The sequence below is a fragment of the Chelon labrosus genome (genome assembly GCF_963514085.1).
Source record: "Chelon labrosus genome assembly, chromosome: 3".
NCBI classification, from domain to species: domain Eukaryota; kingdom Metazoa; phylum Chordata; class Actinopteri; order Mugiliformes; family Mugilidae; genus Chelon; species Chelon labrosus.
The window spans coordinates 1,359,039-1,373,337 of record NC_140339.1 but is presented as its reverse complement, the minus strand read 5'-3'; the positions used below and the strand labels follow the sequence as shown (position 1 = coordinate 1,373,337).

Here is a 14,299-nt window from a genome sequence, read left to right as displayed (position 1 = left end):
CATGGCCTTTGACTGACTCACTGTTGTTGTCAATTACCAGAAATTCTGACATTTCTGACAGGTGTCCAGACTCGTAACACGATATTACTTTAAATGCTCTGTTGCCCTTTGTCTGACTGCTGTGTTGCTCTAAATTATTTCCTCCTCATGTGAAATGACTGGTGCCAAGGGACGCTGGTGGCATGCATCATGACCTGTCAGAGATCAAAATACCAGGTTTGAAATCTGTCAGAAATGATTTGTAATTACAGGGTCAGCTGAAGGTTATCTGGCAGTATGTCACTTAAACAAAGCCTGACTCGGCATCAACAGAGAAATTCCTTCTTGCATTTCTGGAAACAGAGCAGCAGTGTACTTAATGATGCCCACTAAATGCATTCTGGGATACCTGACTGTATGTACCAATTCAACTTAAGTTAACTTCTCATGTGTCCTATATAAAATGGACAGGACAGGAATACGTCCTGGTATCTGGACTGTACTTGGTCACATGGTACATGGAACTGATGATGTTTCACAAGAACAGACAAGAAATTATAAACACCTCAGGAGAGAAACAGGAAGTGACGAAAGTTTAAAAAAGGGTAAACTTCAAAGGTCAAACAGAAGGCTAATAGTAGCTCTTCCTAGCCTCCCAGCTAATAGTAGCTCCTCCTAGCTTCCTAGCTCCCCAGCTAATAGTTGCTCCTCCTAGCTTCCTAGCCCCCAGCTAATAGTAGCTCTTCCTAGCTTCCTAGCCCCCAGCTAATAGTAGCTCTTCCTAGCTTCCTAGCCCCCAGCTAATAGTAACTGTATTGACGAGACATACTCACACGGTGTAGTTCAACATCCAAGTTTACTTCCGACTGCCACTTCCTCTTTGCATACCTTCAGCTACGCAACTGGTGCCAACTAGTGGTAACATTAATCATTACATCTCAATGCAGTAACTTTTCCCCAGCATCCTAGCCTTCCAGCTAATGGTAACTCTTCCTAGCTAGGTGGGAGGAAACCCACGCAAACACGGGGCGAACATGCAAACTCCACATTCGAACCGAGGACCTTCTTGCTGTGAGGCACCAGCGTTAACCACTGTTCCACTGTGCCACCGCGCCACCGTGCTTCCAAGCTTCTTAGCTTCCCATCTAATAGTAGCTCTTCCTAGCTTCCCAGCTAATAGTAGCTCTTCCTAGCTTTCCAGCTAACAGTAGCTCTTCCTAGCTTCCTAGCCTTCCAGCTAACAGTAGCTCACCTAGCTTCCAAGGATCCTACCCAATAGTAGTTCTTCCTGTTTTTCCTATTGAACGACGATAACAGACTACTGCCACCTGCTGGTATGAAGAGTTCTTTCCTCTTAGGTGTGTTTTCCTTTCCTTCTCCATAATAATAATAATCTGTAAATTTACTATAAAGCTGCAGTAAGTACAATTTTTTTCATTTGACCTATGCATCTTAGAAACATCTCAACGGAATTTTTTGAAATTTGCAAAAAAAAATCGAAAACTGTGACTCGAAAATGAATGAATGAATTTGTTTGTTAGTTACATAAAGTTTGTTTGTTAGTACATAAACACATTTTTTGGCATTACTCAACATTTCATATGTTCATTACGACAGAGCTTAGACTCACAAATGACGAATAGGATAAAATGATTTTGTTTTCAATCCCAAATTATTTAATATCGTTGTTTTCTGCAAAAACACTTCTAGGTCACTGTTAGCAGACATGGAAACTCTGACTTGACGAGGCAATCAACCACAAAGTAGTTAGTTTATTTTATGTTTGGCCACTAGGGGGCAGAACAACTCAAAATCTTGTCACATTGTCGCATTTTTAAATGATTTCCCCGTATCTACTGTCATTTTAATTTTGGTAGCCTTCACCAGTCTTTACTACAAAGTCTTTAACATATGGTAAAAATAATTAGTTTTTACTAACAGAAAGTGACAATTTAAAACTGAGGCATACACAAAACAAAACACACCACCACACCCACAGCATAGTGTTTATTGTGATTAAATATAATGTAAATATAATGCACACATCCCTTTATTGTAGATAAATCCCATGTAGATGTACTTTAATAGTTCACCATAACAGATAATTATCTATTAGTTCCACCATTACACCTTTAAGGAAACTATAAATGTAAAATATTTCAATACAAGTTTCTTTCAAAACACAAGCTCGAAAGCTGCCATGGCTCCTGAACTGCTTTAATAGATATATATCAGTAATAATTATAGATACAGAGATTAAATAGGAAAAAATAATAATAATCTAAATATAATGCATGCATCTATTAGTCTAATCCTTCATATGAGTACAGATGTTTTCTAAATAATCAAAAACTCGGGCATTAACAAGCCAAAAGCAAAAATTTTAATTCTAATTCAAAATCTTCACTGACGGATGTTAAGAAGTTGGAAGAACACTTAAAGGTAATGGTTTTCGGTGTTCCTGGTCAAAGTATTTCCAAAAAACAAAGCTAAAACAAGGACCTTGATGTGGACTTGATGTGTTGATACACACATTTCCCTGGTGAGTTACATACGTGCACAGCTATACCTATGAAAGAAAGACCTGTATTTTTATGTATTCTATAATGTGCACAATTGCGTAATGTTTTAGAATATCTGTGTTAAAATCTTTGTAGAATATGTGTTTTGCTTTCTGGTATTTCTTTAAACTCTTGGTCCAGTTCTAGTCAAGGCGTTGCTGAGTGAGTTCAGAATGATATAATTGCTATCAGGGTGTTTTCTACTATCTAATCTAGAAGACATTTTAAATTTCTCCTTTAGTTTATCACAAATTAATCAGACACAGTAAAAGCCGCAATATTACTAACACTGGGAATCCATTCTCTGAAGTCGGACATGTCCATAGAGACCAGGGTCATGAACATGGACCTGATAGTTTTGGATCTATTCATGATTTATTTTGGCGTCGTTAACAAACCCTAGTCATGTGGATGTCAAATGGGTCACAACCACAGATGTTCATATATATTTAGAACGGAATGAAACGTCTTCAAAAAACCCAACTGATCCAGTTGCCCTTGTTTCTTTTTGGCATAAACCTTGAAGGAGGGTAATTACTGGGAACCTGTTTCTTCAAAAAAGGTTGACAATATAAGGATGACAGCAGCAAGAAGAAGAATCTGGCTAAACCAGCCCAAATGGAATTTTGTTTTTGCGCACCTGTTTTTTAAACCGGTTGGGTGAGATGTGATGACATGCAATGCTTGCTAAAACTAATCCGGGGCGTCACATTGATTTACGAGACTCCTTAATGGAACCATCACAAAGACTCTAATCAGCCACCATATAGAAGATCTCTAAAGGGTGAATTTTTTCGCGGGTTTTGAAAGTCTTTCTCAAAACAATAGTCAGGAATTCAAGTTTTAAACTGGCCCACATCCAATTCCTTCTTACAAGCAGCCCTCTGCTTCTTCGCCTGTGTTCTCCATCACTACACCAGCCTCTGATCCCATCATCCATGCAGCACCAAGCACAGGACCACAGGGGCAGTAGAGCTTTCCCTATTTCTGCCCCCAACTACTAAAACCCTCAGCAAAAAAAATCATTCTGGCTGCACCGCATTCAAAAAAATATTTCCAAACTCACCCTTTAAGGACTGCTATTAATGTCTGATTAATATCCCTACAAATAAAATGCATAATGATGATAACAGTTATTAAACTTTCTGTTTACTTTTAAAGCCTCATGTAAAATTTAGATAAACGTTAGAATTTATTTTTTGCAGGATTGTGGATTTCAAAAGATGAATTAGTGTGCACGTTGTATGTATGGCTATTGTTTGAAGGCAGACTTTTAAGGAATGGGACTTTCAGAAAACTATAAAAAGATCAGGTTCAAAATCCGATCGATTAGTTGGGTTCCCACTGTGAATCTATGAGAACTTTGCAGTCGTCTGCTCTCCTCTTCCTGTTGTAGTGACGAAAAAGCAAACCCAGCATCACCAGCGACACAAAGAAGGCGCTGGCAAAGACCACAGTGGTGATGTTGGAGCAGAGGAAGTCCACGACTCCCCAACCTTCTTGATTTATGGATTTGGGCTGTGGAGTCTGAGTGGTCAGAGGCTGAGAACTTGGGAGGATATCTGAAAGACAACAACGGGATGGTTTACTTTTAGCATGGGTACCATGGGTGGATGGGTAGGTAGGCAGGTGAGTTGTTAGATTAGTAGTAATGTGCAAGTTGTTAAGGGTGCAGGTTGTTATGTCAGTAGGTAGGTCAGTACTTATGCAGGCAGATTGGTAGGTGAGTAGGTTGATAGGTGAGTCTTTAGCCTGGTCTTTAGCTCACCTACTGGCTAGGTCAGTAGGTAAGATGAATAGGTTAATAGGTAAATGATAGGTGGTGATGTGCATAAGTAGACTGGAGGTAGGTAAGTAGGTGAACAGTAAGCTTGGTAGGTAGGTAGGTAGGTAGGTAGGTAGTTCGGTAGGTAACTAGAATGGTAAATATGCAGGTAGGTCGATAAGCAGCTAGACTGGTAGTTCGGTAGGTAGTTGAAGACATGGGTAAACTAGTTGGTAGATAAGTGGATGAGTAGTTGGATAGGTGGATCAGTAGGTAGGTGAGTTGTTAGATTAGTAGATATGTAGGTAGATAAGTGGGTAGGTGAACAGGTAGCTAGGTCAGTAGGTGAGTGATAGGTAATTGATTGGTAAGTAGGTAGGTAGGTAGTTGAAGACATAGATAAATAGACTATTTGGTAGGTAAGTGGGTGAGTAGGTACACTGGTAGATAAACTGGTGAGTAGATAGGTTAGTGGGTGAGTGGGTAGCCAGGTCTGTTGGTAGACTGGGTAGGTGAGTAGATCGGTTGGTGAGTAGGTAGGTAGTTAGATCAGTGTATAGGTAGTTGAGTTGATAGGTGATTGGGTTGGTAGGTGAGTAAGGACAGTAGGTGGGTGAATGGTTAGACAGGTGGGTCGATAGGTGGATTGTTAGAGGAGCAAATCGTTAAATGAGTCGGTGGATAGGTGTGTGGGTAGCTAGGTCGGTAGGTCAGATACTAACCTTCAGCAGGGATAATTTTGTTCTTCAACAAGATTTCCTCCTCAGACTCAGCTTCATCAGGAACAGTCGGCCCAACAAACTGCAGAGGACCCTGGGTAATGTAGTGCCCACCAGTCTCCTTGGTCAGCTCTCGCCTGCGTCTGCGGGATGGGTTCTTCAGACAGCCCTGGGCACATCTGGAAAATGGACTGCCGGGCTCGCACAGGATGACGGAGCAGGTGATGTAGATCTGAAGCAAAGCGGCCGGTAAGATTTACAGAAACACTGAAACTGTTCTTAGATTTCACCATGAGCGCTGAGGTTTGTGTTCAGTTGTATTTAGGAGTCACCTGATCGTAGTTTCCGGTAAACTTGAAGGCCTGAACCTCAAAGTTGAATTCAGTTTGGGCAGATGAGTGGACGGTGATTGTTTCATCTTCCAGACACCTGCAGGAAGAAAAGAGTTGTACGAGACACTGTGATAGATGATTATTACAAACACTGTGATTCCAGGAAGCATCAGCACGAAGGACTTTAGGGTTTCCTGAAGACGTTCATCCAAGTAGCTTCTTCAGTTCTCAAAGACTGGTGGGGAGTTAGGCTCTAAGAGGAACATCTGTTGGTTTTTGGCCACCTGAAACTTGCACCGCTCTGCTAGACCAGATAATTACCTGTAAATGTATCCCCACCAAGTCTTTTAGAACTGGATGAAACGTCTTCCAGAAACTCAAGAGGCACAGTTGCCCTTATTCCAGCTTGTTGTTTTATTTTTTGGGGTAAGCTGTGACCTGGATGGCTGAGAAGCTTCAGTACTAACCCGTTCTTGATGAGGTCGTAGGAGAGGCTGTTTTCAGGGTTGTCATCTGGAGTGGCTTTGCACGATTCGACAAAGAGAGTCACATTCGGCAGTTCTGAGTTAGCCTGAATGCCCATGTAAATCTTCTCCAGCAGTTTGACCTCCACTGGGTAGGCACTGGGCTCCACCATATCTGAGAAGTTGCTGTCGCGGAAAATTTCAAACGTGTAGCCGAAGCTGCCGAAGCTGGACTCGGTGAAGATGTAGTCAGACTTGTGGATGTTGTAGTAACTGGAGATGCTGACAGTCTTGGGAAACTGGCAGGAGAAATCAATCTTAACCATCTTCCTTCTGACTATAACCTCGGAGGGAAGCTCGAAGGAGTTGATCTCATTCATGAAAACGATATAGTCGCCTTTGTCCTGCAGTTAAAACAAACAACAGAAGCAGGAAACCAATTAGTGTGTGTGCACGCACCAAGAGATTTGACAGTGGGACGATTTAAAGATGTTTTTCCACACCTCGACTTTTGTGCCACAGGTGCTGAACGACATGGTTCCCGTGATGTGGGTGCCGTTGGAGGTAAGAGAGCACGACGGATCCCTCAGTTTCAGGAAGTTTGCGTCAATGCCCGGCATGGAGGCTTTGTCCAGGGCCACCGTCATCTTGTTGGGTGAGCAGTGAACCGTGGCCTTGCCTGTGAAGAACGCCATCGTTTCAGAATATTTCCAAACTCGTGCAAACTTTGTTGTGTCATAAAACAACTCGTGCAATGCAGTCCACTTTGACAGCAACGTGTTTTACGAGCACCACCACCACCAGTAAATGGGGATTTTATACCTGAAACAACAGGTGTAACCATCACTGCCTGCAGGTTTTCTGATCTGATCTGTGTTGCTGGAGGCTTGTTAACACGGGAACTACTCGAAAGGCTTGTTGGTGAAAAACTAGTTTCTCTGCTGGAACATTTACCGTCCTCTGGCTTTCTGATTCCCCACAAGATTAAACATCCCTTCACTCAGTCAGGAGCTAGTAGGTGGTGGCGGTCAGTGCTGTTTGTGTGCAGTGTTAACGAGAACAGGTGGTCAACAAACCTTGGACGATGGATGCCTGGGTCACCATGACAACGACACACCTCATCTCTGATTGGCTTTAATGACAAAAGAGACAAAAAGAGCAAAATTAAGCCAGACTGTAATGGTTACTAAAAGATTACAATCTAAATCTTAATGATCAAACAAATTTTGTCTTGTTGTTTTGTCTTGTTTTATTTTAGGTTAACCACAAAATACATGAAGTGAAAATACATTTTTTAGATTTTGATTCACAGGAAAATCTGGATAAACTAGTTTTAGCTACAGCTAGCATCTAGCATCAAGCAGCCTGAGTTCAACTGTGTTTTCTAGTTCTTGGGACATCGTTTAGTGTAGTTTGAGTTTAAATATTTTTAATAAGAGAACAGATTCAACATTCACACTCACGCTTCATTCGTCTCTGCAGTGAAGCAGACTGGGATGAATCTGTACAGGTCGCTGTGCTGTGGCGTCCAGCTCAGAGTGACCTCTGCTTTTCCAGATTCGCCATCCCTGAACACTTTGGTCATGTTCTGAGGTCCGCTGACCTGGAAGTCATAGATGCTTGAGGGGAAGAATCAATATTTAGTTATTATTATCTTCTTTGAATCATGTGCTGTTGCTGTGTTAAACACATGTGAGCAGGAAATACCTGGCATGGTGAGCTTGAGCTTGAGCGAAGAGCTGGAACGTCTGACCCACAGTGGCGTGAAGAATGTCTCCATGTGAAGGAGTCCTGGACAGGAACATGGGCAGGACGTGACCAGCTTCACAGTTTGGTATCGGAGAAAGAACTAAAACACAAACACAGGATGTAATCTTTAGTTCCCTCTCTGCACTAAAGTTATAGTAACACCTAAATCTAATAAAAACTTGTCTTGTCCTGTCCTGTTCTGCCCGGTCAAGTCCTATCCTGTCCTGTCCTGTCCTGTCTTGTCCTGTCCTGTCCAGTCAAGTCCTATCTTTTCTTGTCTTGTCTTGTCCTACCCTGCCCTGAGCTGCCCTGTCCTGTCCTGTCCTGCCTGGTCAAGTCCTATCCTATCTTGTCTCGTCTTGTCTTGTCCTGTCCTGCCCAGTCAAGTCCTATCTTGTCTTGTCCTGTCCAGCCTTGTCCTGTCCTGTCCTGTCCTGATGTCTGAGTCACTTACTCTCCAGTGAGAACTGAAGCTTCACTCTGCAGAGTGGCGCTGCGCTCGTGTCAGAGGGCGTCCTGAAAACCAATGTCCCATCGGCGTAGGTCACCGTGATGTTCTTGGTGGAGTAGTCCTCCAGCATCAGCTCAAACACGTGGACTCCAGTTTGGACTTCATCGGTAGATTTAATTGTGCAGGCAGTCTGAGGAGACACCAAGAGTTTATTAAAGTTTATTAACTCAGCCACTCCCACCTGCAGCATCACTCACTGGTTCCTCAGTATTTAAACCAGTTAAACTCCTTCATGGTCTGCATGGGTTCTGATATTTCAAGTTTAGTTTTAGACTCTGAAATAAAAAAATAATAGTTTATTTGATTTTCATTTTTAAAAGCAGATACATTCACCTCTGGTCCTTCAATCTATGAAACCAGAAACCAGAAAGAGAAGTAAAGGAGAAACCAGTGGTTATTTGATTTATATAAAAGCAGAAAGTTTTGTAGAAGAAGAAGTAGTTTCCATCCGTCAGTGATCTTTTTTGATCTAAATGGAGCACGGACATGACTCTGGAACAACATTCAGATGTAATTTTAGATTGTCTGACTCAAGGTATCTGGTCATCTGAATTTCTCTCTGAATCTGGAGAAGAACCAGGTTTATTTAGAGCTGAACACAATGATCCATGGACCAGAGAGACCTGGACCAGTGGTCACCATGGAGACTACTTGCTGGACCAGAGAGACCTGGACTAGTGGTCACCATGAAGAAACAACATAAACCCCTTGACGTAGAGTGTTGCGAATTCACAACGCACTGTTTCCGCTCAGACTGCAGCCGAAATAACGCATGTAATCATCCAATGGTGGTTTGTTCACATTCAGTACATACCTAGACAACAGAATAAAAGAAAGGTTTCTTTTATTTTTTTGTTTGTTGCACTTTTTGTTTTTGTATTAAAAAAAAACCGAAACCTGACAAATCCCCAAATCTTTTAAAATCAGAAATGAAAACTGGAAAAATTTGATTTTTACTTTTCCTTTCTTTTATTGTGTAGCCTGAGCTGAAAAAGAGAAAATTAATCTTAGTCTTCTTCTACATCTGCAAAAACATCTGCTTTTATATGAATCAAATAATAATAGTATTAAAGGACGGAAGTTAAGTTAAAGTTTTTCTGTTTAAACTCTTATTTCTTTCTTTTTTATTTTACAGTCTAAAACTGAAACTTCAAATACCAAAAAGTCTGCGGAGCGTTCCAGCTCATTGTTGTTCAGTCCTCCAATCAGATTTATTTCATTCTCACGCTTGTTCACCTATTGTTTCTCCTTTTTTGTTCGTGTCAGTAAATCTGCTCTCTATTGTTGGTAGCTGGTGCCTGACTCACGCTTTAAGCTCCTTTAACTGAACCGTGTTGTGATAAGCTGCTAACCTTTCATTTTCACAACCTATCGTGACAAGACACTGTCAAATATTGACAGTTGAGTTGGTTATATTAAAGTTATTTTTTTAAAGATTACCTTGTCCAGAGTGAAGTTTGCAGGGACTACAGCGTCTGCAGCGAAGCGGCATCTCACTTTATCGTTGTCTGAGTCGTGAGCCAGAAGACGAACCCGTGTGAAGCAGTTCTGAGGCACCCTGCACCAACACACATCAGGATTAGGGTTTTTTAGAAGTGTGACGCTCCCCTTCAGCCACATTTGATCACAAGAAACTAAAAATAAGCTTCTGAATGTTTGTATCTGCCAGATGTGATTATTTTAAAAGGAGCTGAATGCAAAAGAGGCTCGATGTCGATCTTATGTCGCTGAATAATCTGCATGAACCAAGTCTGAGGCCTCAATCACAAACTCCACGCTGGTTTTTAAACCAGTAACACACTGATTAACGTTAGTGGAGGCAAAGTTGATCTGGAGTCTCTCTGTTGAGAACTGATACTGCTGGTTCAATCAGGCCAATAAATGTCTCTGATTGGTTGGTGGACTTTCCAGTGGATGCAGAGGTAATTAAATGTGTGTAACCAGACTCAGTTTTGCACAGTTTAAAAATGACTAAAGTCAAAGTTAACAACATAATCTGCAGGAAGACAATTATAGACACATAACATTAACATAAACAACAATACTGACTTAATAGTGCCAGGAATAAAGCAAAGTGTAAAAGAAATAAAACATGCACGTGTTAATGAAGCAAATAAAACATGGACATATGAAGAAAAGTAAAGAAAAGAGCAGCTCAATAAATTCCAACCAACTTTTATAACATTTCAAAGAGTGTGGATGTTAAAATAAAAAATAAAAACATATTTGAGAAATACTGACGTCATAAATAATAAGAATCTGGAGTTTATTTTACCACAACTTTATATTTCAGATAAGAACAAATAAGATGATTTGTTATTATTTCTAAAGCGTCCATTCACACCTAAACTTAACTCTAGAGAACTGAGATGGATGGTGATGTGTGTAATATTTATATCTAAAGCCAAGTATATGTGCAGTAACATGTATTATAAGTTTACTTCTGTTTATCTCCTGTGTCTTTAAACTGTCTGCTGCTGCAACACAACAGGTTTTTCCACTGTGTGATGAATTAAAGATTATCTCATCTCATCATTATCGTATCGTACATCTCATTTCATCTTATTCTGTCCAGTGGACGTCACCTGTTTGTAATGAAATGAAAACATAAACTCATTTATTGTCAAACTTCCACCTATTCTGTGTATTTACTGTGTTTTAACAGACAGAATAAAGATAGATGATGAACTGCTCCTCTAAAAGGAAACCAAACTGAAACCGCTTCGTCCATATTTATATACAGTCTGTGGTTTTAACAGTCAGATGGTGTCTGTCTGTTAAATGTTGATGTGAACAGTGAGAATAACAAATGTTGTGTACCTCAGAGAAGACACTGTGGTTGTGACGGGGCAGCTGTTGAGGGCGTGAGTGTCGGATCGAGTTCCCAGGTCCAGCTCCGCGTGGGTCGTCCAGTTGGTTCTTCCCTCCACATTAGAGGCCCAGCAGCAGCCGGAGTCCCTGAAGAAATACATTAAATACATGATGAAACAGCAACGATAACACCTGCAAACACCTGAGACGTCTACCTGAACCCCTCATCCACACAATGACAACATGAACCAGGGGAATAAAATAATCCTTCCATGTCAAAAAATATAATCAAACCAAGTACATGCCTTAAATCTACATTATCAGATTAAATAATATATATTTTTAAGAACAAATAAAGTTTAGTTTTACTCTTCTGAATGTAGAAACCAAGAAAAACTAAATATTTAAATATATTTTAAAATAAAACCCTTGGTCTTATCTACTGTATGTTATAATAAAAGTTAAAAGAGGTTCAACTAAAACTAAAGAACACGTCCTGAACGTTTGTCTCTAAAAATACAAAACTGACCAAAAAGATAAAACTACTGTACATCCACAGTGAACCAGTAGTTTATATGTAATAGTTTTATTTCTCCTCTGATCCACACTCATCTCCATGGTTATAATTTATTGGTATCGCTATAAAAACGAGGAAGTGGTGTTAAACACGACCACATTTACTGTTGTTGTGTTTTTCAGGAACCTGAAACTAAAGCAGCTAAATATCAGAACAGGCTGTGAAGATTTTCAACATGAAAATGAATTATGGTCTCCATAGACCTCCTCCACCCAAGGGGTGATTATCTGATCCACTGACCAGACTCTGTTAGCCCTTTATGGGGCACTCATTGAAATACTTGGAAGATCCAACCCACCCCAGAGTGTTATTGGAGGACATGAGAAAACTTGTGGTAAAGTTTTATAACCGTTAGAACATCAGTACTGATTCAGACACTTGTCAACATCATCACACTAGACAACATCAGGACACTTCTTCTTCATGGTTCCTAATAAAGCAGTTCATACAGAGGTGACAGACCTTGTAGACCACAGTTGACCCTGATTTGACCTGACAATGTTTCCTTCGTCTTCTCTGATTGGCTGAGTGAAAACCACATGCTTCTAAACCTCACTGAGAGACTCCAGGATGCAATTTAAAACATGTGATAATATATGGTTCCTCGCCCCGTTTAAGGGTTAAACAGCAGTCTTCTATTTTAAAGTCCAATGTTTTGTCAACCCATCCATCAACCCCAACATCTTCCCTACCCAAGTCTATAACTACATCACACAGCCTCATTATTTGTCTTGTTACTTCATTTATTGTCTATAAAGCAGTTTATACATGAAGTACAATATACGAAAATGATGATAAACCATTTATTAACACACTCATGTAAATATAAACATGTATAAATGTACATTTAAATAGTTTATTAATCATTTACTTACACTTCCTAAATGATCGTATGAACGCTGAACTCATTCTACTCATTGTTTAACTTGGCAATTTTAAATTTATCAGTTATTAATATGTGTTTCTAAAAAGCACATATTACCTTTTATTCTGGGCAGCTATTTTTATCTTATTTTTATCTTACTTTATTCTCTATCAGGACAAGCGGTTAATTGTATTCTTTTTATCATTATTTATTCTGCTTCTGATGTTTATTACTTATTAATTGTACTTGGACCCAGGCTATAGCATGCTAATGGTTGACTGTAGAAACTGAATTGCCCTTTGGGGATTAATAAACCTTTCTGTATCTGTATCTGTATAAACTCCTAATAACTAGTTTGTGAATGCTTTAATATTTCATTTATAAATGATAAGTATGTAAATATCATTATTAACCATTTAATAGAGATGCATAACATGTGTAACTGCATTTATAAACTACTTATTAATGTCTATTATTTTTTATAGATGTATTTACTGATGCTTCACAGTATTTACATTATGAGCATCAGTGTAACGGCATCATATTTTATCTTTATGGGGATTTTTAAAAAAAAATACAAAAAAAAAAAAAAAACTAACCCAAACACAACAGCACAGAGCTTTTAGTTGTGTTATTTTAATCTTTTCTAAACCTTTTTCTATGTCTCCAGGTTTCATGTTGCAGCTGCGGCTTTGCACTCTAGAAATTAAACCCAATCGTTCCTGGTTGTCGGCTGTTAGAAACTAAACTGATCGGCTTAGAAAGAAAAGGCCGTGCCAGTAAATCACTCGTCTCCTTTTTGTAGTTCAGCCATGCTCAGTAATGATCCTCATTAACTCCTCCATAATTTTCTAATTCTGTGTATAAGGGACGTCAAGCTGCGTTCAGGTTACACCCTAAATACCAACCGTGCATTATGCACAATTAGACAAAGACACGCCAGAAGAGTTGAGTTACTTCGACCTGGACTCACCTCAGAGAAAAGGAGGTTTTATTGGTGAAGAAAGTTGCCGTCGTGTGTCCTTCAGACTGACACCAGCGGCCCTGGCCCGTGTCGTCGCTGTCCGTTTGCAGGACACTCAGCGTATCGAAGCTTGTGCACACTCCACCCTCACACCTGAGAGAGGACTCGCTCTGACAGCTGCTTCTGCCGTTCTGTCTGTGGTAGAAGGTCACCTGCACACACAGGTTGGGGGAAAAGTCAGCATGCATGATGTTTGACGTAGGAATCTGGAGTTTTTTTTAAACTAATGTTCCCTTCTGCAGGTTGACATAATTCACAAAATAAAGTGTTTGAAGACACAAGTCATCCAACAGGTGTGGTGAGGTATGAACAACATGTGAGTGTTTCATCAGCCACGGTGCGTGTCTTTAACACTTGCTACGTGGCTACGACGACTAGTTCTGACCTAAAACACCGTCATTTAAAGAATATGAGAAGCTGCCTACACAAAATAAACAGTTGTTTATTCTCTCCAGTGTTACGATCCTCCTTCCAAGTCTGTTTAGTAAGATTGTGATTGAAAGTTTAGTTTGTACATTTAAATGTCTTACCTTAAAGCTCCCATCTCTTTCCTTCTGTGGAGGCATCAGACTGAGGCTGTCTCCATAGAAGCCGAGGGTCGTATTAATCCCCACCAGGGCCACGAGCAGCAGCAGCAGCAGAGGTGCACCTGCCTCCATGATGTCTCCCAGAATCTGTCGCGCAACAACTCGCTCTCTCAGTTTCAGTCTCACAGATGCAGCACAGAAGGCGGCTCCCTCGGAATTCACCCGACAGGACGAACCAGATCTGAGACGACCTGACGCTGTTTACGATGCATTTCTGGAGCGGAGGCAAAGGCTGATGAGCTCTTAAAGTTTTAAAGGATGGGAACGGACTCTGTGAGTTATGTGCTGTCGACAAGCACCCACTCACTGGTTTGTCAAAGTCAACGTTGCAGCAACTTAAACATAAAATGTACAA

At 40.4% G+C, this 14,299-nt stretch overlaps 1 protein-coding gene across 1 annotated transcript; it reads right to left on the bottom strand.

The window, feature by feature from the left end:
* Nucleotides 1-1,516: 1,516 nt before the first annotated feature.
* On the bottom strand, nt 1,517-14,016 carry LOC311485382 (uncharacterized protein; the record flags this gene model as incomplete). Its single annotated transcript, XM_084540746.1, has 13 exons — nt 1,517-4,102; nt 5,028-5,256; nt 5,357-5,453; nt 5,824-6,224; nt 6,324-6,499; nt 6,897-6,952; nt 7,284-7,439; nt 7,528-7,669; nt 8,024-8,210; nt 9,521-9,638; nt 10,901-11,038; nt 13,307-13,509; nt 13,888-14,016. 13 exons carry the CDS (start codon nt 14,014-14,016, stop codon nt 3,870-3,872), a joined length of 2,265 nt encoding a protein of 754 aa, XP_084396872.1. The 3' UTR covers nt 1,517-3,869.
* Between the last annotated feature and the right edge of the window lie 283 nt (nt 14,017-14,299).